The sequence below is a fragment of the Schistocerca piceifrons genome, chromosome 2 (genome assembly GCF_021461385.2).
Source record: "Schistocerca piceifrons isolate TAMUIC-IGC-003096 chromosome 2, iqSchPice1.1, whole genome shotgun sequence".
NCBI lineage: Eukaryota > Metazoa > Arthropoda > Insecta > Orthoptera > Acrididae > Schistocerca > Schistocerca piceifrons.
This window is the reverse complement of record NC_060139.1, coordinates 547,756,298-547,780,335: the sequence shown is the minus strand read 5'-3', so window position 1 is coordinate 547,780,335 and position 24,038 is coordinate 547,756,298. Positions and strand designations below refer to the sequence as shown.

Genomic DNA, 24,038 nt, shown 5'->3' with positions numbered 1-24,038 from the left:
GAATATACACATGAATCAAATCATCGAAGGTTCCTGTCACTCGGCAATTGCGAATTTAACATAGAAATTTATAAATGAAAGAGTGCAGTTAAATAAAATCTGCAGTTGGTATCTTAACAACTTCTAATTATGAGTACAACAGTGGAAGTACTTTTGAGAATGCGGTATATTTCTGCAAAACACTTATTGGTGTCGATGGTCCAGCAATTAAATAAAATATAAGTTGAATTACAGAGAAACAATAGATTCCTACTTCACATAATTAGTTACGAACAACGACATAGCTCACGAGATATTCACTCCTAAACGCATACTACATCTTCACTGCAGAAGCCATGGAAATCACACAGGAGCACAACTCGGCACTCCGAAATATTTCTATCTCTTGTGACCACGCGCAAACTGCTCCATTGTCCAAGTCTTTCCCCACGACTGTGTGTTCATCATACCATCGCGTCCCTCATGCTGCACTCCCCAGAACACCTCATGTCCTCTCCGGAAACGATGCTCTTCTCCCACTTCCATCCAGTCTCCTCATTCACAAGCACTGTGGTTGGCTACAGCACTCCCTCCATGTCTCCAAGCCAATGCATACTCACAAATGTATTGAAACACACATGAAATGTCGGATTTAACATTTAAACAACTTGAAATTAAATAAATATTCCTACGGCTGGACCATAAACACGCTCTAACACACATCATTAAATACATAAACAAATTAAATAGACATATATCAAAGGAATAGCAAGCAAAAGTAGGTCAGTAGCCTAACATCTCTGTGCTTTCTTAAACACCGTAAATAGTTGATCAATTTCTTCATGAATAGTGTGTTCAGATATAAACAAAGACATAGATGAATAAATATATTTACAAGCATGCTGCTACTGGTTTTTTTTTTTTTTTGTGTAACTGTGGAGTACTTATGGCCTGACACAATCGACAGTAATCGACCACTTTGACCTCCAATAACTCATGTACTATTGGTATGAATTAAAGGCATGTAACTTCAAAGTTATATGCCTGTAATTCGTACCAATTTAGGTTTACACTAATAGCTTTCTAAAGACACATCGGTCGATGAAATCAGATGAAGTTTTTGATGTTACTTGTATAATGTTACTTGTATAATTTACCATCAGATACTAAACTTTAAACTAATAAAGATATTGAAAATCTGATTACACCATCAGAATAATTGTGCAAATAATGGCAATGTACATGTTTTTTTTTTTTTTTATAAGTGTCATAATTCCTCTGGCTACTATTACTTTCTATACGAACTGTGAGATGTCTGCCATTATGGTTTCAAAAAGTCTGCCATCTTTGGCACTCCTGGCATGTCTCCTTCATCGACACAACATCACCATGGAATTCCCAACCATGCGGCTGGACCACGCGCTGGGCTACCTCTTACGCTCAGCTAACGTTCGACACCACGTGGTTGCTGCCGGGCCGTGGCCTACTGAGAGGCCTCCACGCGGCCACGCCAACTTAGAATATTTCCAGGATGCCACAACTCGCTTGTTACCTCACAGTGTTCATCAAAAACTGGCACATATTGAGCAATATCTGCTTGCAAAGGGTTGCAACCCACCGTACCAATGCACTGACATCCGTAAAACTCTGATATGTAGAGCATATGCTATGTCATACACAGATAGTCTTGTCTAACCCAAGAACTCACAGACTTGGCATTTGGATATTCTGAGCAGCAGATTCATGGGGCTGTGGGATCTGGACCATCACCAGAAGTGCATGAATAGTAGCATAGGTCTGTGGCCTTTATTCTTTATGCTTAAGGCCAATCATTTAAGATCAGAAGCATTTTAAGGAGATTTGGTATTAAGAATGTGTTCCATCTACCTGTAAAGATTAGGGCACTACTCAGCTCTGTCAAGGATGAGTTGGGATCAAGGGCACCCATGCAGTAACTTTTAGGGCAGGGGGGGTCTAGACTTGTGGCTGCGGTATATTTTTAATATTTCTGATGATGAATGGCAACTTTTAAGTAGCCATAAAAATTCTCAAGCCGACCATGTTAAAAACCAGTGTAATACTGACTTTTAAATTGGTTTCATGATAGAAAACCACCTGACTGCATTAAATTTTTTCCTTTTCCTGAGAGGTTTTTTTTTTTTTGGGGGGGGGGGGGGGGGGGGGAGGGCTTGGCCTTCTTTGCCCATAGGTTTTGGCACTCTTGTTTCAAATTTAGGAAGTCTGTTGACCCTCCTTGCCCATAGGTTTTGGCACCCTTGTTTTGAATTTAGGAAGTCTGGCATGTACTAAATTCCATGTCATTGTTTGAAGGTTTATGTTGTGCAAACAATTCACACATTTCAGGGCAGGTCCATGGAACCTCATCATCATGATTCTGCAACAACCTGAAAAATCAGTGGTAGCAGAGCATTGTTTAAACAAGTCGTAATGGGTGTATTTTTTATGAGATTCTGATAGTTGCCAGCACATCTGGTTTTTGCAACAGTGTTTATAAAGAGTTGGTTGAAGTTAGATTGGCAGATAACTAGATTTATGGAGAGAAGTGGTTTCTTGTAGCAAGATGTGGAACCATGTATTATCCTGCATCAAAGCAAGTGTTCTTTGGTGTGGTCGGCCATAGTGTTTCAGGAGAGTCTTTTATTGCAATACATTTTTGGCACTGGTGTCTAGTATGGTCGGCACGACAATGCCATAGTGGGAGCAGCACCATGGTGTAATTGCATGTCCTGTGTATGGTAGGGGGGGTCTATATGTAGAATGATGATTTCCAGTCTGGGCATTAGTTTTCACAGGGAGACAGTAGCAGCAGCAGCAGCAGCAGCAGCAGCAGCAGTATTGGCTCTCCTGAAGATGGCAGACACATGGATCCCTGAAACATTGGTTTAGTTTGATGTTTTAATCTGGCTATGAACCAGAGAGTACTTCCATTGATTCTGTAGGTGAATTACATTTTGTTAACATTTTTTCATGAGTCTCAGCCTGATATCTGCTTACCTGCAGTTAGTTCAGTGTCATTATACCACTTTGTCACTCTGGCGATTTACTTCTAAGTATCTTATGGTTGTTACTGTTTTCAATAATTTATTGCCAACAGCATAATCTTACAATAATGGGTTTTTTCACCTATTTATGTGCAGTTAGCTTTACATATGTTAAGAATCAGCTGCCAGTCCCCACAACAATCACCAATCCTACATATATCTTCCTGCAGTTTGCTACGCTCTTCTGGTGAGCAATCTTCCAATAAACAACAGCATCTTTTGTGAAAAGCCTTATAGTGTTTCTGATTTTATCCACTAGACCAGTTACATATATTGCAAGCAGTAATGGCCCTATAACACATGGGGTAATTCCAAAAATACCTTTACATCTCTTGCTTTTGTCCCCATTAAGAACCATGTGTTGAATTCCTTCTACTAGGCTATCATAAATCCAGTCATAAATCTGGCTCAGTATTTGGTATGCTCATACTTTGCGCACTAAATGACATACAAGTAACATGGTAATAGCCTAGATACCTTTATTTACACTTTTATGATTTCATAAATGAATATGAATTAGTTTATGAAAACAACTAATGAATATTTTCTAAGGAGAAAAGGTGGCAGATTTACACATAAAATAAAAAAAAGTAATAGAATTAATTACCATGCTTAACAAATAAATTAGATTAGCACTAGTCATAATTGGTTGTTAGTACACTTGACAGAAATTGTCAGCAATAGTTCTGTCTGTCTGTTAATGTATAACTTGACTCGTTCCTCATTGGTTAGCGCTGTTCTTCGTAATGGATTTGGATGAATGATCTACATCTACATTTATACTCCGCAAGCCACCCAACGGTGTGTGGCGGAGGGCACTTTACGTGCCACTGTCACTACCTCCCTTTTCTGTTCCAGTCGCGTATGGTTCGCGGGAAGAACGACTGCCGGAAAGCCTCCGTGAGCACTCAAATCTCTCTAATTTTACATTCGTGATCTCCTCGGGAGGTATAAGTAGGGGGAAGCAATATATTCAATACCTCATCCAGAAACGCACCCTCTCGAAACCTGGCGAGCAAGCTACACCGCGATGGAGAGCGCCTCTCTTGCAGAGTCTGCCACTTGAGTTTGCTAAACATCTCCGTAACGCTATCACGGTTACCAAATAACCCTGTGACGAAACGCGCCGCTCTTCTTTGGATCTTCTCTATCTCCTCCATCAACCCGTTCTGGTACGGATCCCACTCTGATGAGCAATACTCAAGTATAAGTCGGACGAGTGTTTTGTAAGTCACCTCCTTTGTTGATGGACTACATTTTCTAAGGACTCTCCCAATGAATCTCAAACTGGTACCCGCCTTACCAACAATTAATTTTATATGATCATTCCACTTCAAATCGTTCCGCACCCATACTCCCAGATATTTTACAGACGTAACTGCTACCAGTGTTTGTTCCCCTATCATATAATCATACAATAAAGGATCCTTCTTTCTATGTATTTGCAGTACATTACATTTGTCTGTGTTAAGGGTCAGTTGCCACTCCCTGCACCAAATGCCTATCCGCTGCAGATCTTCCTTCATTTCGCTACAGTTTTTTAATGCTGCAACTTCTCTGTATACCACAGCATCATCCACGAAAAGCTGCATGGAACTTCCGACACTATCTGCTAGGTCATTTATATATATTGTGAAAAGCAATGGTGCCATAACACTCCCCTGTGGCACGCCAGAGGTTACTTTAACGTCTGTAGATGTCTCTCCATTGATAACAACATGCTGTGTTCTGTTTGCTAAAAACTCTTCAATCCAGCCACACAGCTGGTCTGATATTCCGTAGGCAACCCCCCCCCCCCCTAACCCCCCCCCCCCCCCCGCCCCCCACCCACCACCCCCCGGGGGTCCACAACTCTTTTGTGGATACGTGCGAAGGCGAGCACGGGACCCCGAGCTAATGTGGCCCTCCTTCCTTTCCGGGCTGCATACCTTCCTTTTCCGCATCCTTCCCTATCCCCCATCTTCACCCCCCCCCTCCCCTCACCTCTGGCTCTTTCCTTCCCTTTCTCCCCCTCTGGGAGTATGGTTTGTGCCTACGTCCGGAGACGGATGCTCGTAAATGTAACGCATTCTTCGTCTTCTCTGCTTGTCTGTCTTCATCCTTCCTTTGCTCTTCTCTTTTCCTTACCTCTTCTCTTTACCCTTTTCTCCGCTGCGGCGTTTGAGACCTCTCTTCTTTCATTTCCCTCTCTTTGTCTTTCCCTTTCTCTTTCTTCCTCCCTGTGCGTGTCTGAAGGCCGACCCACGCATTTTTGTGCGTAGCCGGTGACGGAGTAACGCGTAATTCCCCGCCCCGGGTAGAGTGGTAGGACACGTACGTACCCCCTGGTAACGGCCAGGCCCAGGGAGGGGTGATTACCCGAGCTGATACCTTCCGAAAGTGCCGATTGGTCCCTCCGTCCGTTTGTCGGGAGGTGTGACCTGAGGTGTGAACAATCACCTAAGGCGGGAGTGCCCTCAGAGAGGCCCCCCACAAGGGAGGAGCGCGCCATCGGAGACGCCGGTAATCATGGGGGATTCTTCCGCAATGGTTTCCTCACCATCCACTATGTCTGCCCACAAGCGTAAGTTCACTGAGTCTCAGCCACAGACAGTTCTTCCATCATTGCCACAGTTCCTTGTTGTTTCTCGGTCTGACGTAGGTCACGACTTCTCCACGGTCAACCCTTTCGTTATTCAGAAAGGTGTCGATGCAATTGCAGGTCCTGTAAAGTCTTGTTCCAGATTACGGAATGGCACCTTGTTGTTAGAAACAGTCAGTGCCCTCCAGGCACAAAAATTGCTGCGTACTTCACTGCTCCACACCTTCCCTGTCCAGGTTGAAGTGCACCGCACTTTAAATTCCTCGTGTGGAGTTGTTTATACACGCTCCCTCGATGAATTGTCTGACGAAAAAATTCAGCACTACCTATCTGACCAGGGCGTAACGGCTGTTCATAGAGTTATGAAAAGGGTTGACACGAACATCATTCCAACCCGCACTGTCTTCTTGACATTTGACAAAGTTTAACTCCCAACTAAAATCAAAGCAGGCTATGAGATAATTCCCGTTCGCCCTTACGTCCCAAACCCTACACGTTGCTATCGGTGTCAGTGGTTCAATCACACCAACCAGTCCTGTTCCAATCCGGCAAAATGTGTTACGTGTGGCAAGGATGCCCATGAGGGTGCTTATCCACCTCCATCCCCTCACTGCATCAACTGTATGGGTGACCACGCTGCTTCCTCTCGAGATTGCCCCGTCTTTAAAGACGAAAAGCTCATCCAGGAAATCAGAGTGAAGGAAAAGGTGTCGACCTTTGCTGCTCGAAAATTATTCGCCAGTCGCCGGCCCACCGTGCCTCAGACAGGAAAATACAGCACTGTCCTTGCTTCTCCTCGGCCAACAAAGGAGGCGGCAACGCAGACTTGCGACCTCCACGTTAGTGCCACGGTCGTCAGATCGGCCAGTGCAAAGATTGCCCATTCAACCTCACCACTTTTGCCTGCCCACTCTATGGCTCACCCTTCATCGGGTTCTGCTAAATTGCGAGCCCAAAAGTCAGACAACTGGACTTCCAAAAAAGAGCACACTCGTGAAGATTTTTTACGTACCCCAACTTCGCAACCATCTGTTCCTCCTCCATCTAAACATCATATTTCTAAGAAGGCTACTAAGAAACCCAGTTCATCTCCTTCTTCGCCAAGGCGTGTCCCATCTACAGCACCACCTGGTGGAAATCGCCCTCGGCCGTCTTCTGTGTCGCCGAGGCGCACTGCTGGCGGCTGATCAACCAGCCGATTGCTGGTGGCAGGAGCTGCTCCTGAACAACCTATGGATCAGGATCTTCTGCCTTCGGCTGAATGCCATTCCATGCTGTCGGTCGCAAGCTCTGAGCAGTCGATGAGTTGACAGCAACCTTGGTCACATTCCTCCATTTTCTGTTCACCCTATGTCCATTACCCACTGGAATATCCGCGGCATTCGAGCCAATCGGGATGAACTGTCGATCCTCTTACGATCCTACTCGCCGGTCATCTTCTGTCTTCAGGAAACAAAGCTGCGTCCCCATGACCGCTTTGTTCTCCCCCATTTTCAGTCCATCCGATTTGATCTCCCTTCTGTTGAAGGCATTCCAGCCCATGGAGGACTCATGATTCTTCTCCATGATACTCTCCATTATCACCCAATCCACTTAAACACTTCCTTCCAAGCTGTCGCTGTCCGTCTTTCCCTTTCTGGATATACCTTTTCTCTTTGTACTGTATACATTCCATTGTCCACACCAATGGCACGAGCTGATCTGCTTCATCTTCTTGGTCAGCTTCCACCCCCCTATTTGCTGGTTGGGGACTTCAATGCCCACCACCCGCTTTGGGGATCTCCACATCCTTGTCCACATGGCTCACTATTGCTAGACGTCTTCCACCAAGCGGATCTAGTTTGCCTCAACACTGTGGTCCCTACATTTTTGTCTGCCTCCACGACAACTTTCTCTCACTTGGACCTTTTGGTCGGTACTGTTCCGCTACCTCGGCGCTTCGAATGGTTCGCCCTTGACGATACACACTCGAATGATTCCTTTCCATGTGTCCTTAGACTGCAGCCTCAACTGCCATGTATGCGCCTGCGATGCTGGAAGTTTGCCCAAGCCGATTGGACACTTTTTTCGTCTCTAGCGACATTTGATGCCCGTCACTTTCCCAGTGTCGACGATGAGGTCACACATATTACCGACGTTATTCTTACAGCTGCAGAATGTTCAATACCACGCACCTCCAAATTGCCCCGGCGCCCCCCAGTTCCTTGGTGGAATGAGGCGTGCTGTGACGCAATACGTGAGCGGCGACGTGCTCTTCGCGTTTTCCACCACCATCCTACTTTGGCCAACTGTATCCGTTATAAGCAGTTCCGTGTGCGATGCCATCGCGTCATCCGCGATAGCAAGAAGACAAGCTGGAAATTCTTTATTAGCTCATTTAACACCTTCACTTCCTCCTCGGAAGTTTGGAGTCGGCTTCGGCGGTTATCAGGCGCGCCTAGTTTCTCCCCGGTCTCTGGGCTCACTGTCGTGCATGATACATTAGTGGACCCCGTCGCAATTTCTAACTCATTGGGTCAACACTTTACTGAGATTTCGAGCTCTTCAAATTACCCGGCAGCGTTTCTCCCGAAGAAACGTGCAGCGGAAGTGCGACCTCTTGCTTTCTCCTCTCAAAATCGCGAAAGCTACAATACTGTTTTCTCCATGCGGGAACTCCAACATGCACTCTCTTCTTCTCGCTCCTCCGCCCCAGGACCGGATGGTATCCACGTCCAAATGTTGCTGCATTTACCAACCCATAGTCTGCGTTACCTCCTTCGCCTTTATAATCGAATTTGGACCGACAGTACTTTTCCCAGACGATGGCGGGAAGCTATCGTCGTTCCTGTTCTGAAACCTGGAAAGGACAAACATCTCCCCTCTAGCTATCGCCCCATATCTCTCACGAGTAGTGTATGTAAGGTTTTGGAGCGTATGGTGAATTGCCGTTTAGCTTGGTGGCTGGAGTCCCGAAGTCTTTTAACACCTGCCCAATGCGGATTCCGAAAGCATCGTTCTGCAGTTGACCATCTTGTTGCTCTCTCCACTTATATCATGAACAATTTTCTCTGGAAACGCCAAACAGTAGCAATATTTTTTGATCTGGAGAGGGCATACGATACCTGTTGGAGGACAGGCATCCTTCGCACACTGTTCTCTTGGGGCTTTCGAGGTCGGCTGCCCCTTTTTCTTTGCGAATTTATGGCAGAACACACATTTAGAGTGCGGGTGAACACTACTCTCTCCCGTACTTTCTCCCAAGAAATCGGGGTACCCCAGGGCTCCGTGCTGAGTGTTGTACTGTTTGCCATTGCCATAAATCCAATTATGGATTGTCTCCTTCCTGATGTCTCGGACTCTCTCTTTGTGGACGATTTTGCGATCTACTACAGCTCTCAACGGACCAGCCTTCTTGAACGACATCTTCAAGGATGTCTCGATCGCCTCCACTCTTGGAGCATCGAAACCGGCTTCCGTTTTTCTCCCAGTAAGACCGTTTGTGTTAATTTTTGGCGACGTAAGGAGTTTCTTCCACCCTCCTTACATCTAGGACCTGTCAACCTTCCGTTTTCGGATGTCGCTAAATTCTTGGGTCTTATGTTTGACAGAAAACTGTGCTGGTCCTCCCAGGCTTCCTATCTTTCGGCTCGCTGTCTGCGATCCCTCAACACCCTCCGTGTCCTGAATGGTACCTCCTGGGGAGCGGACCGAGTGGTCCTTCTCCGCCTCTATCGCGCCTTAGTGTGCTCAAAATTGGACTATGGAAGCATAGTTTACTCGTCTGCTCGGCCGTCTATTCTTTGTCGTCTCGACTCTATCCACCACCGTGGATTACGTTTAGTGTCTGGAGCTTTTTACACCAGCCCTGTGGAAAGCCTTTATGCTGAGACTGCTGAACCTCCGCTGTCCAATCGGCGAGCAGTCCTTCTGAGTCGTTATGCTAGCCATCTGTCTTCCATGCCTGCTAATCCAGCCCATGACATTTTTTTCGACGCCTCCTTTGATGTAGGGTATGCAGGCCACCCCTCCTCCCTACTACCACTGGGAGTCCGCTTCTGTCAACTGCTCCATTCTCTTTCCTTCCGCTTTCCTAAAACCTTTTTGACAACTTGGGGTACAGCACCGCCATGGCTCCGTCCCCAGATCTGCCTGCTCCGTGACCTTTGTCAGTTTCCCAAGGATGGTCCCCTTCTCTTGTTTATCGTCGGGCATTTTCTGCTCTATGTGCACAAATGAAGGAAGCCACATTTATTTACACTGATGGCTCGAAAACATCATTAGGTGTAGGGAGTGCCTATATTATTGGCGACACCCCAAATCGATTTTGGCTTCCCAACCAGTGTTCGGTTTACACTGCGGAGCTTTATGCTGTTCTCCAGGCTGTCCACTACATCCGCCGCCATCAGCGGATACAGTATGTTATCTGCTCAGATTCTCTCAGCTCTCTCCTCAGTCTCCAAGCTCTTTACCCTGTCCACCCTCTGGTCCACCGGATTCAGGACTGTCTGCGCTTGATCCACCTGGGGGGTGTCTCGGTGGTGTTCCTCTGGCTCCCGGGACACGTTGGTATATGTGGAAATGAGGCGGCCGATATAGCGGCCAAGGCTGCAGTCTCACTTCCTCGGCCAGCTATTCAATCGATTCCCTTCGCCGATCTACGGAGCGTTTTATGTCGTCGTGTTGTTCTTTTATGGCACGCACATTGGTCGACACTTCCCCATAATAAATTGTGGGACGTGAAAGCTCTTCCTTGTGCTTGGACCTCTTCCTCCCGAACGCGTCGTCGGGAGGAGGTAATTTTAACTCAACTCCGGATAGGACACTGTCTTTTTAGCCATCGACATCTTTTAAGCGGCGATCCTCCCCCACTCTGTCCCCACTGCTCTCAGCTGTGGACGGTAAGGCACCTTTTAATTGAGTGCCCCTATTTTACTCCGTTACGCGCCCGTCTACAGCTGTCGCCTGATATATCGTCAATTTTAGCAGATGACACGCGCTCGGCCGATTGCATTCTCAAGTTTATTATTGCTAGTGAAATGACGTCAGTCATTTGAAGCTTTTTTTGGGGACAACCAACCCCTTTCTGTAGTGGATTTTTAAGCCTTCTTTCTGCTTTTAGTTTCTCCAATTTTTTGAATTTCGTTCCCATTGCTGCTGGTTTCCATTTTCGGTTTTTTACTGTTTCCTAAGTCACGGACCAGGCGCTAATGACCATAGCAGTTTTGTGCCCTAAAACCAAAAAAAAAAAAAAAATCCGTAGGCTCTTACTTTGTTTATCAGGCGACAGTGCGTAACTGTATCGAACGCCTTCCAGAAGTCAAGGAAAATAGCATCTACCTGGGAGCCTGTATCTAATATTTTCTGGGTCTCATGAACAAATAAAGCGAGTTGGGTCTCTCACGATCGCTGTTTCCGGAATCCATGTTGATTCCTACAGAGTAGATTCTGGGTTTCCAGAAACGACATGATGACTGGATGGATAGTGCAGATCACTCTCAATAGGTGTTAATGTGTAAAGTACTAACACAAGTTTCACAAATCACTCATTTACTGATTCTTTCATATTTCATGTTCTGTAAATCCTATTGTGGAGGAGAATGTTCAGGGATGTGCAATGAGTCAGGACTGAAGCAGTCACAGCAGGCTACTTTTATACAAAATAGTAACAACAATAACATGAAATTTATTTAACAGAGTTTTAACCAAAAATAAATCAACATGGATGAATGTAGCTTCAGTGAAATACACCCACCATGAAATACATATTTCACACAGTAATAACATTTAAAGCTGTGTGCTTCTAGTGTGAGAATCTTTGGTTTGCATCCAGGAGATAGTCTGCATAGAAAGCTATTAGCACTTACTTTATTTACACTGGTGTATGCTATTGCTTCCACATCAAGCCCTGTCTTCTCTACAGCAGCAGGAATTTGTGGCAAATGTATTTGTTTCATCTCTGAATGACTCAACATCCATACCAGCAAACTCTCTCAGGCTTTCCTTTATTGAAACTGTCTCACTTATCTTGTCCACACACAAATCTCCCTGATAGTTTTATCCTCTGTCATCTATCACTTTCAAAAATCTCAAAATCAACCCCTTGTCACGTAGTACCATCCAGATTTAAATTGCCTCAAAACATTAATATTTTAAGGCCATGGCTTTCTCAAGCCAGATGCTCGAATAAGATCATCCCTCCCTAGTATCCTTCCTAGTGGCTACAGTCACTGTCACCCTTGTAACTATCTTGTCAAACCATATGCATTCCCAGCTCATGCTCCATAGTTCTTACCTCTGTAGTTATTCCTGAGCTAAACTAGCTCCATGCACCCACAAATCACCATGACAAGTAAACCCTACATCATCAAAAGGCAAAACAGCACGTGAAACCACACATGTTGTTTGCCAACTAACATGTCTTCATTATTCTGCTTTTTGCAGAAATGACCACCATTAGAATGGCTGTGGGCATGATTGGACACAGAAGAATTGTCCGTCTTGGGAATATATAGTATGCAGTGCTAAAGATGCTCTACAGTCTACAGTATGATTCAGAAATGTGTCTCCAACATATACTCACATCCCACCACCCTCCTGGAATCAACTTCTGTTAATTACCACACACAAAATGCTCACTTCCCCCCTCCCCCCTCTTTTACCCATTTCTTGGTAGCATTTCTTTCTTTATTTACCAATTTCATCTTCATCTCTCATGAAGCTGGCTGAGTGCTTACAGTAATAACTCACACATCACTACAACTCTGCAGCCACTACTGTGGCAAGTGTGACACATTTGTGAGTATCGTGCCATTTGACTGCTCCAGCCCATCACCAAAGGCTGCTGATTGTGAATGGTGACTCAGTCACCTGCAGCTGATAGACAGTGGCTCCTGGAGGGCAAATGTTCTTTATATTACTGCGCGCCAGCTCTAGCCAGCAGTCTTGTACATGTCACTAAATGGTATTGTATTATCTATGTTTACACTGTCATGCTGTGACCAAATAAATAGTTGATGGTTTCTTACAACCATGTATTTTATTGGGTCTGGAGTTAGAACACCTGGCACTGAGGAGAACTTTTGTGTGCTCAACTTCATTCACTGTTTTTTCATGGAACTTCTCCATGGAGGTCGTACTTAGTCACTCTTCCACCAGCAACAACTTACTACAGCTGCATCGAAAAAACTCATGGCTAGGGTGACTGCTAGGTGCACCTGTTGCTATTTTTGTCTTACAGTGACACTGTTCAAGATTGAGAAGCTTATGAAAAATGGCTCTGCCACTACTTTGTTGCATTTAGGATGATGAACTAGGACACTTGTAAGGCCTTTTTTTTTTATCATGGATTCCTTGCATGTACCAGTTGTAGTGTCAATTGGCCCCTTTGCAGGAATCAGCTCCACTCTGCTTTCATGAAATGTGTCATCTGTTATCTTCTTATCATTGCAAGCACACCCATATCATTGCCACTCACATAGAACTTTACTAGTACCACAAGCAGTCACATCAGTGTTATTGGGCTTGGGCAGCAGAACTGCAGGTTTTGAGCCATTATTACTAAAACTTCCAAATAATATTATGCAGTCTCCATAGTTAGAAATATGATCATCTGTCTGGTACTCAATAAGGAAGCTCATCAGAGTGCCCTTCACTGTAAGGATGTGTCCTAAACATTGTTCGCGCCATTTAAGTCTCCCGTGCTGTGGCCCACCAAACCGAAGTGTGAGGGGTGTCGCAGTCATTGATAGTGAGCCACGCCCACCAAATCGAAGTGTGAAGGGTGTCGCAGTCATTGATAGTGAGCCATATCAGTGCATAGCAATGGGGTCACCGAGTATAGAGGATGTTGATGCTATTCAAACCAGGAAACCTGGCCACAATTGACAGCCCCATTGACAACAACAACAAGCAGCACTTCTGTCATGTCCCTCTTATTTTGTGCAACATTTGAGAGAGCTGCATGCTCCAGGCAGTGGGTGTTGTGCCACGACTGTCACAAATAAAGCTGCATTGCATCAGTTTGTTGTTCTCAGCCTTCCTCAGAACAAATGGACTTTGGCATTGATTCTGTTTCATCATGTCTACAGATCAGAATAAGCTCTTTATTGAAGTGTTTATGCTGAATAACCCATTATCCCTGCAAGTGGACAGTTTCACTCCTCAGCTCTCAGACATGTACAAAGCTGGCCTCCATACCATTGCTTCCTGTCAAACGCCATCTGTTAAACTACAGTAGACAACATATTCCTGTTCTTGATCATTTACTGTTGCCAAGACTGAGAAATCTGCCGTCCATTCTATCACATATTTGGTTGTTAATGGTCCTCATAGTGAGAATTTGTTTGGTTAGATGCTTTCGTTTCTTTTGACTTTTCTGTTACTGACACTGTACATCTACTATCAGATCATATTCCTTATCAAGACATAGATTCATTGTGTTCTGAATTTTTGGATTTGTTTTTGAGGGATTAGGTTGTGTGAAAAACTTCACAGTCCACATCACACTTAAACCTTCAGCTCAGCTGTGTTATTGCTGGGTGAGATCCTTACCTGTGTCCTTATGTGAACAAGTTAAGTCTGAACTGGATCGGTTGACATCACTAGGCATCATTTACCACTTTTAACAAGTGGGTGCGGCTACTTCATTGGTGGTTGTCAAAAAACTGTTGGGTCAGCTCTGACTTTGTGGAGACTTTAAAGTTACCATCAATGCACAGTCTGTTACTGGCACATACCTGTGCCTTGAACTGATGAATTACTTGCAAAACTGGCTGGGGGGCCAATTCTTTTGCAGGATTGACTTCACTGGGGCCTACCTGCATGCTTCATTAATGACATATGAAAATAATTGCTTGTTGTGACATGCCTTTTGAGCTTTATCAATATCAACATTTAATGTTTGTGGTGGCTAATGTCCCAGCTATTTGCCAATGCTTTTTGGAGCAACCAACATTGGAGGTTCTTTGCTGCATCAACTATCCTGATGATATTGTAGTGATGGACACTACGACAGAAGAACACTTACATAACCTCCATTCTCTCTTTGCAGTTTTGCAAACCATAGGCTTTACATATAATCTTACTAATTCATAATTTTTTCAATCTGGGTCATGAACTTTCCAGGTAAGTTGTTACACCCCTGGAACACTATGTCGCTGCTAAAATGGTTTTGACTTGTCTAATGGATCTACGGGAACTGCTAGTGTTTTTTAGTAAAATAGCACACTATCACAGGTTTCTTCCAGGTGCCATCACTCTGGCTCACTCCCTGCACTAGTTGCTTCACAAAAATATTCCTCTCCAGTGGTCATCAGCCTGTGAGCATGCATTTGTGCAGCTTACAAATAAATTATGCTCCGTGCCTTGCCTCGCAGCTTTCCAACCTGAGCAACCTAGTGCTTTTGTCTCCAAAACGCTCAACACAGCTCAGCAGCACCATTCACAAGTTGAAAAATAAGTCCTTGTGATCATTTATGCCATAAAGAAATATCATGTATTCTTATACAGTACAAAATTCCACTTAGTCACAGACCATAAACGTTTAGTTTCCCTGTTTCATCCTTCAGTTTCTTTACCTGACGAAGCTACTCATTGCCTTCACCATTGGGCCTTATTTTTATTGAGATATAATTGAGATATCAATTTCCGCCCTACATTGTAGTACACATTGTCTTGGCTGCTAATGGGGGGGAAGAAGTGTTGAGTTTTCCTTTTGACACAGAAGCAAGACAGACTATTGGTGATTTCCCAATTACTAGTTCTAGGACTGCATCAGCAGTAGCTGTGAACCCAATGCTTAAACAAGTTGTGGTCATGATACAACACAGGTGGCCTGACAGTCAACAGGTCTGGGCATCTGACCCATTGTGAAACTTCTATGCTCTCTGTTATGATCCTTCCCTGTAGGATGATGTCATTCTCTTGTCAATGGAAGGGGGTCCTCCACATGATGTGATTCCAGAAATGTTGGCTAGGGAGGTTATCAACCTATTACATAAAGGTCATTGGGAAGTATGCCACACTAAAATGTTGTAACGTCAGCACACATTCTGGCCCAGTATTGATCGCAAGGTGGAGCTCCTGGTCACAACATACTGCAAGTGCTCAAATCGACAAGTGGCCCCTGGCATTGTTTCTCCCTTTCGCCAGCACTCACACTACCTTGAGAATGAATCCATATTGACTTTGCTGGACCTGTTTTTAGAAACTTTTTGGTTGTCGCTTAATGATCTTTTCTGAAATTTCCTTTCATTGTTTGTTGTCCATCTATCACAGCAGATATTTCAGTCAAGGCGCTGTCAGAAATTTTTTCTTTTGAATGTCTACCTTGTATGGTTGCTTTGGACAATGATCCTCAGTTTTTTGCTGAGTCAGTGGCATCCGCCATGTCACCGCACCTCCCTCTCATCTGCAATCCAGTGGTATGTGGTCTTTCAAAACACAAATGCGCAAATATGTCATGGAATTTCTGTGAAAGAGACCCTTATACTCTTTTCATTTCTTACAGAGTGACTCCAATCAGGGGCATGAGGCCAGCCAAACTCTTCCATGGCCAACAACTATGTATGGTGGTCCATCTCCTACTGCTGTATAGGCATCTTGCAGTGCCACTGATGTCACAGAAGCAAGACAACTATTGACGATTTCCCAATTACTAGTTCCAGGACTGCATCAGTAGTAGCTGTGGACCCAATTCCCAGAACTCCAGTTCAGACAACACCCGCATTGGATTCCACACATCATCCCAGTCAGTAAGGGAGCCATGTGTTCATGGCACAGACAGACGAGCATCTTGTGGGATGTCAGTAGACTCAGTTGTGCCTTTGGTCAGGTGCTGACACCTCTCTGCAGACCACTGCACCAATGCCTCTTCCATCGGCATTGCTGTTCACTGTGGGCAGCACACCATCCAGGCCATGCCCACCCACCCTCCCAACATGATTTCTGGCTGCTCTGTCAGTGGCCACGCCCCATACAGGCAATTCAGGTTGGCCTCTATATGCCCCTGTGGTGCCTTTTCTCATGATGGGGGGGGTTGTAGCATGTATACTGGGACTTCTTAAGCGCAACCACAGGCACCTCCTGTGCCTGTCCAGGGACTTCTGATGCTGATGGAGGTGCCTCCTACACTAGTGCCACCAACATTACCGCTGGACGCTATGGCTCCCCAGCTCACTGTTCCTGGCGTTGAGTCCAATGTTGACATGACCACTGCCCGTGGGGTAGGGGGGGGGGGAGGGTCTTCAGCTCCTCTCCTGGAGCAGGAGGAAAACATGTGAGACCATGCTCGCACCATTTCTGCTCCCACTCGCTGATCCATGCACACCAGGAACTGTTTGCTCCTAGGTGTATGGGTATGTTAGTCATCAGTGCATTGCAGAGGAGCTTTCATCTGATCACTCTTTGCCCCCACCCACAAGGAAGGAGTAGTGTAGTAACCCAAACATTATTACACCTCTGTCACCACTAACGTGGCATGTGTCACACACTTGAATATCATGCTGTTTGGTTTTTCCAGAGCCCCACCAGAGAATGCCAGTCATGGACACTACGCAGTTGCCTGCAACCAATAGGCAACAGCTCCTGGTAGGCAAATGTTCTTTATATTGCCAAGTGCCATGTCCAGCTGGCAGTCTTGTACATATCACTAACCAGTATTGTACTACGTATGTTTATGCTGTCACACAATGCTCTAATAAATAGTTGTTGGATTATCACGAGCATATCTTTTATTGTGTTCAGAGTTAGTAGACTTACCATTTACTATCTTTGACCTCGTACACTCTCTGATACTTGGCTCTTCATCTTTGTGTCCCCACACCCGCAGAAGAGGTGGAGGTCTCTCAGCTGGGGATCTGAATGATCTGTCTCCCTCCTTTCAAAGCTTTCGCAACCTATCCCTCTTTTCTCTGTGAAAAAGGAATGAACAGTTCTAAAAGCTAGTGTAAATGTTTCCAATTTTTTATGTGTCTATTGGCAGTACTTTGTCCAGTCCTGTCTCCTTGTAATATTGTTGTATACTTTGTCTCATTCTGCTTCCCTGTAGCTTTACCTTCTTGCTGGAATGGAGAGAACATGTTGAATGAATGAATGAGTTATGGAATGAATGGAGGATTTATTTATTTATTCCTGTGATTCAGACTGATAGCATGCTTTGTTAATTCAAAGTTTATGCTCTGAATTAATTAAACTGTTGTTACCTACATCGCAAGTAGCCGTATTTCTTAAAAAAGTTGTATAACAAGTAATAATGTTGTATAAATAGGACTCCATATTTGTAGATGTAAAATATTTTTTGGAAAATATTATTGTAATTAAGTAAGCATTAAGCTTCTAATAGCAGATAAACAGCAGTTGTATGATAAAACTAAGGAGGCAGCAGCATTTATCAAAGTAGCAGCTGAATTACTAATTTACTAGATTAAATATAGATGGAAACAGTATGAATAGCATTTGCAGTGCATTGATAGTTTGTTATTAATATGGTATACAAATTAATTTTAGGTGATACCTTTCTGTATATTACTATATTTCTTGACTCACTGCATGTCACAGAAGGTTCTCCTCTTTGATGGGATCTGCCGGAGACAGTGAATGAATGCTAAAAAAGTGTGTCTGAAAGTTATGTTGTACTACCATTCTATAACACTCAGTTTTTTTAGTGCGTCATTAGATCTTCAGTCATGAATTAAAATTAGCTAAACAGTATGCAGTCAGTCATTTAATGTAATTGGGTAACTGTTATTTTGTAACTTGAGAATTGATGATATTAATTTTTCATTACAGCAGTATTACGAAAAGAGATTGCCACTCTCCATACAGAGGAGGCACTGAATCACAGGTAAGCACAATGAACATTTAAATATTTAGCAGTCTTGTGATTGTCACTCAATGCCTCCTCTATATGGTGAGTAACGATCTGTCCTTTCTATAATATTGTTGTTATTCCATCCTGACTTTCCATTTTTTATTTTTCATTATGTTTAAATGATTTCAGATATTATTCAGAATGAAATATGAAGCAAATGCAGTCACGTATGTGCAGTCTAAAAAGAACTTCACTGTGAAGGCTCGCAGAGGAATTGTTTTATCTGCTGGAACTATTGGCTCTGCAAAACTTTTAATGTTATCGGGAATAGGACCAAAGAAACACTTGGAAGAAAATATGGTAACATTTGTCTACTTTTTGTGTGTACACTTAAGCAATTGTTTTCTTATAACGTGTCAGAAATGAAGTCCAGTCTCTTTATCATCTCATTGGTATTTTGAGGTTTATCTATGAAGTAAGAATTAGTAGTCATTAAAAATAAAAGAAAATAAACAAAATATGTTCCTTAACAATGGAATAAGAAACAAAATAATTCACCATATAATGAACATAATGGCCAGCTGACAGTTATATGAAAAATAATTTGACATCATAGCTCAGGTTTTTGAATTGCAGTCTTCACCAGAGCACAAATACAGAGGAGCATTTTATGAGTTCTCCTGCCTGACTGTGCTAATCAGCTTCTCAACTTCTCTCTTATACAATTAGTTGTTGTCTTTACTCATTCCACTATATGTATTCCATTGTATATTTATTAGGAAGCTTTTACACTATCTGTTTCCATGTATTCCATTTTCTGATTCATTTATCACTGAAAGTACAAGGCAGTGTCTCACTTTGTCAGTGAGAAAGGTGGTACATAAAAATGGGTCCAGATATTTCACTGCAACTATGGCTTTATTGGCTAGCAAAGGAATATCTCTATAAAATAATAAATATGAAGAAAACACCTCTTATCAGGTGGCATTAGGTACAGCTAGAAATATAAGATGGCCCACGTGGTAGCTTTTGGAGAGTGGTTATAGCCCATGCAAATTGCAGGAAAGGTTTGGAAGAAGTGAGACTATCAGGCTATTTAGGAGGAAGGGCATCCCGGTGTCTTGGCAAAGCTATATACAACATAAAAAAGTTGAAGCAGATTACATAATGGATTAATCTTCTATTTAATATTGTTCTGTTGCACTAGCATTGTCTTGTAGATATTGTCACATAATGACCACACTCAAGTTCAAATCTGAAAGTAGGGTTGTCAACGAAATACAACACTTAGCACTTCATTAAAAACTCCAATGTACAACAAGAACAGAACTGAACTCCTGGATGAAGAGTGAAGCTATTCGTACAGACATCAAGTATTCCAAAATACTGCTCTGTTCCAAAATAAACAAACATAAGATACTTCAACAACCTTCCAGAAACGATAAATACTAAGTAATGTATAATTGCTGGTGGCCATGTTTGAAATAGCAACCTCCAGCATGCCAGCCAGCAATGCCAACCATTATTGTATACACCACAATTTGCAGCAATATCCCTAATAAACTGCCATGAATTGAGTGATGCAAAGACTAACTAGATTTTGTCCAGTTGTTTACATAAAGGGAAAATTTAAAACAAAACTATAGAAAGCCAAAGATCAGCTAAAAATATTGAAGTGGAGCATGTGAATTGAGTCAATGAAACATAGACTAGCCTCATTGTTGATGGAACTTCCATGGAATTCAACATAGGTCATAGTTTAGCTTACAATATATCCATGATGGACTTGGTTATAGAAAGTGTGTAACTGGTGGGTACTGAGGTATCTCCCTGACAATCACATCGATGCTTATCAAACAGGTGTCTCAGGGACACTTGAGCCATTATGCACATGAAGGGGATGCTTGCATGGGTGAAATTATGGCAGGAGATATGTCTTGGATACAATAGACTAAGAAGTAATCAGAGGACTGGAAAATCTCATTATCACCAGTTAAAAACAAATTCAGGGTACTGATATCCACCAGGAATCTCATGCTGACAATCTTTAGAGATCTCAAGAGCTTTCATCTACATCTACATTTATACTCCACAAGCCACCCAGGCATATGGCGGAGGGCACTTTACATGCCACTGTCATTAACTCTCTTTCCTGTTCCAGTCGCGTATGGTTCGCGGGAAAAATGACTGCCGGAAAGCCTCCGTGCTCGCTCGAATCTCTCTAATTTTGCATTCGTGATCTCCTCAGGAGGTACAAGTAGGGGGAAGCAATATATTCGATACCTCATCCAGAAACGCACCCTCTCGATCCTGAACAGCAAGCTACACTGTGATGCAGAGTGCCTCTCTTGCAGAGTCTGCCACTTGAGTTTGCTAAACATCTCCGTAATGCTATCAAGCTTACCAAATAACCCTGTGACGAAATGCGCCGCTCTTCTTTGGATCTTCTCTATCTCATCTGTCAAACCGACCTGGTACGGATCCCACACTGATGAACAATACTCAAGTATAAGTCGAACGAGTGTTTTGTAAGCCGCCTCCTTTGTTGATGGACTACATTTTCTAAGGACTCTCCCAATGAATCTCAACCTGGCACCCACCTTACCAACAATTAATTTTATATGATCATTCCACTTCAAATCATTCCGTACGCATACTCTCAGATATTTTACAGAAGTAACTGCTACCAGTGTTTGTTCCGCTATCATATAATCATACAATAAAGGATCCTTCTTTCTATGTATTTGCAATACATTACATTTGTCTATGTTAAGGGTCAGTTGCCACTCCCTGCACCAAGTGCCTATCCGCTGCAGATCTTCCTGCATTTCGCTACAATTTTCTAATGCTGCAACTTCTCTGTGTACTACAGCATCATCCGCGAAAAGCCGCGTGGAACTTCCAACATCATCTACTAGTTCATTTACATATATTGTGAAAAGCAATGGTGCCATAACACTCCTCTGTGACACACCAGAGGTTACTTTAAAGTCTGTAGATGTCTCTCCATTGAGAACAGCTTGCTGTGTTCTGTTTGCTAAAAACTCTTCAATCCAGCCACACAGCTGGTCTGATATTCCGTAGGCTCTTACTTTGTTTATCAGGCGACAGTGTGTAACTGTATCGAATGCCTTCCGGAAGTAAAGGAAAATGGCATCTACCTGGGAGCCTGTATCTAATATTTTCTGGGTCTCATGAACAAATAAAGCGATTTGGGTCTCTCACAATCTGGAATCCTACAGAGTAGGTTATGGTTTCCAGAAATGAAATGATACGTGAGCAAAAAACATGTTCCAAAATTCTACAACAGATCGATGTCAGAGATATAGGTCTATAGTTTTACACGTCTGCTCGATGACCCTTCTTGAAAACTGGAACTACCTGTGCTCTTTTCCAATCATTTGGAACCTTCCGTTCCTCTAGAGACTTGCGGTACATGGCTGTTAGAAGGGGGGAAGTTCTTTCGCGTACTCTGTGTAGTATTAAACTGGTATCACATCAGGTCCAGTGGACTTTCCTTTGCTGAGTGATTTCAGTCGCTTTTCTATTCCTTGGACACTTATTTCGATGTCAGCCATTTTTTCGTTCGTGTGAGGATTTAGAGAAGGAACTGCAGTGCGGTCTTCCTCTGTGAAATATCTTTGGAAAAAGGTGTTCAGTATTTCAGCCTTACGCGTGTCATCCTCTATTTCAATGCCATTATCATCCCAGAGTGTCTGGATATGCTGTTTCGATCCACTTACTGATTTAATGTAAGACCAGAACTTCGTAGGATCTTCTGTCAAGTTGGTACATAGAATTTTACTTTCGAATTTACTGAGCACTTCATGCATAGCCCTCCTTATGCTAACTTTGACATCATTTAGCTTCTGTTTGTCTGAGAGGTTTTGGCTGCGTTTGCAGCGAAGCTGTATTTGCAGTGATGCTCTCTTTGCTTTCGCAGTGGTTTCCTAACTTTGTTGTGGAACCACTGTGGGTTTTTCCCATCCCTCACAGTTTTACTCAGCACATACCTGTCTAAAATGCATTTTACGATTGCCTTGAACTTTTTCCATAAACACTCAACATTGTCAGTGTCGGAACAGAAATTTTTGTTTTGATCTGTTAGTTGGTCTAAAATCTGCCTCCTATTACTCTTGCTAAACAGATAAACCTTCCTCCCTTTTTTTATATTCCTATTTACTTCCATATTCAGGGATGCTGCAACGGCCTTATGATTGCTGATTCCCTGTTCTGCGCTTACAGAATTGAAAAGTTCGTGTCTGTTTGTTATCAGTAGGTCCAAGATGTTATCTCCATGAGTCGGTTCTCTGTTTAATTGGTGCAGTACCAGGGAATGAGCTGCACTGTGATGAATGCTTGCTATGGTGACATGCTGATAACGCAGTTGAGGCCTATCAAATCAGTAGGGTGGTTACTTCTCTCTCAAGTACTGCTCTGCTTTAAGAATGCACACCTCCATACAGTTGCACATCATTGCACATTATAAGGATATGATCTGAAATATCACATGTATAACATTTTCCTTATAGCCTAAACTGCCCATCATCATATTTTCACTTGTTTGGACATTTGACTGAATGTCTGTGGGATAAGATGCTTGCAAATAATTGTGAAGTCACTGGGATAGCGTGAAGATGGTTAGGAGCCACAACAAACACTTTCGTTTTGTAGGTATCTGTAAACTTGTTTAAGCCAAGAATGTTGCTAATCAGAGTTATTATGTCAAAAAATAAACTACAAGCATTTCTGTAAGTGTCTCAGAGAAAGATCTGTAATAAGATACACATTATTTAATGACTCACCCATGTTCATTAATAACAGCTCTCTTTGTTGACTGTTCTAAACATTTTTTATGAAGAAGTTTTTCTCATTTTCGTTTTATTGAACCACTTATTATACCTTTTACCCAACTGTAGGTATAGATATTCAGAATAATTGCATGAATTGGTTTTGAGGTAATGGATGAACCTGTGGCTAAGCTTGTTGCACTGGTTTAAGGAGAAACACTGTAAGGTTAATTCTGTATTGTGTGTTGTGCATTAATTCCACGTGATTCTACAAGGAGGCAGAATTTTCAGCACTGAGAAGGAAAAATGAATGCCCGGGAGTAACATTCGGTGATCTGGAATTTAATCAGTCTTGTTTGTACTGCACTATTTTTAATAGGTATTCAAAAGACACTATCCTGTGGCAACTTCATTTACAGATGGTATGCTCAGTGTTTTAGAAATAGATTACCTCTGTAATGGAAACAACAGTTAGCACCCCATCCTCCTTCCTTGCACTGTAACATAAAAGATGTATCTAAATATTGACAGGTTTTGCCACTGCAGTGTGAAGATGTTAACAATTTGTTTCTGATAGATGATGGTACACCATCTCCTTCCCTTGGGAGGTCAGTCAGTTGTTAATTAATAACTTCCATGGTGACAGATTGGACATGTTGCCCCTGTAATCATATCCTCTTTCTCTGATATCTTGTTCAGCAGGTTAAAAACTATAAGGTGGTGGTGTGTGAAGCAGCACACCTCAGTATCTCGTCTACCTGCAATGAAATGATTACAGGCCAGAAACAGGGACTCAGAATTGTAGTAGTAGTAGTAGTTTTATTCATCCATTGATT

The 24,038-nt window shown here is 43.1% G+C and overlaps 1 protein-coding gene across 1 annotated transcript in view; it reads left to right on the top strand.

Annotated features, from left to right (window-relative positions):
• The window catches only part of LOC124776735 (glucose dehydrogenase [FAD, quinone]-like), a 203,366-nt gene that overhangs the window by 124,532 nt on the left and 54,796 nt on the right, over nt 1–24,038 (top strand). The window contains exon 6 of the mRNA XM_047251855.1: nt 18,602–18,772. Coding sequence (XP_047107811.1) covers nt 18,602–18,772 — 171 coding nt within the window. The remainder of the gene's footprint in view (nt 1–18,601; nt 18,773–24,038) is intronic.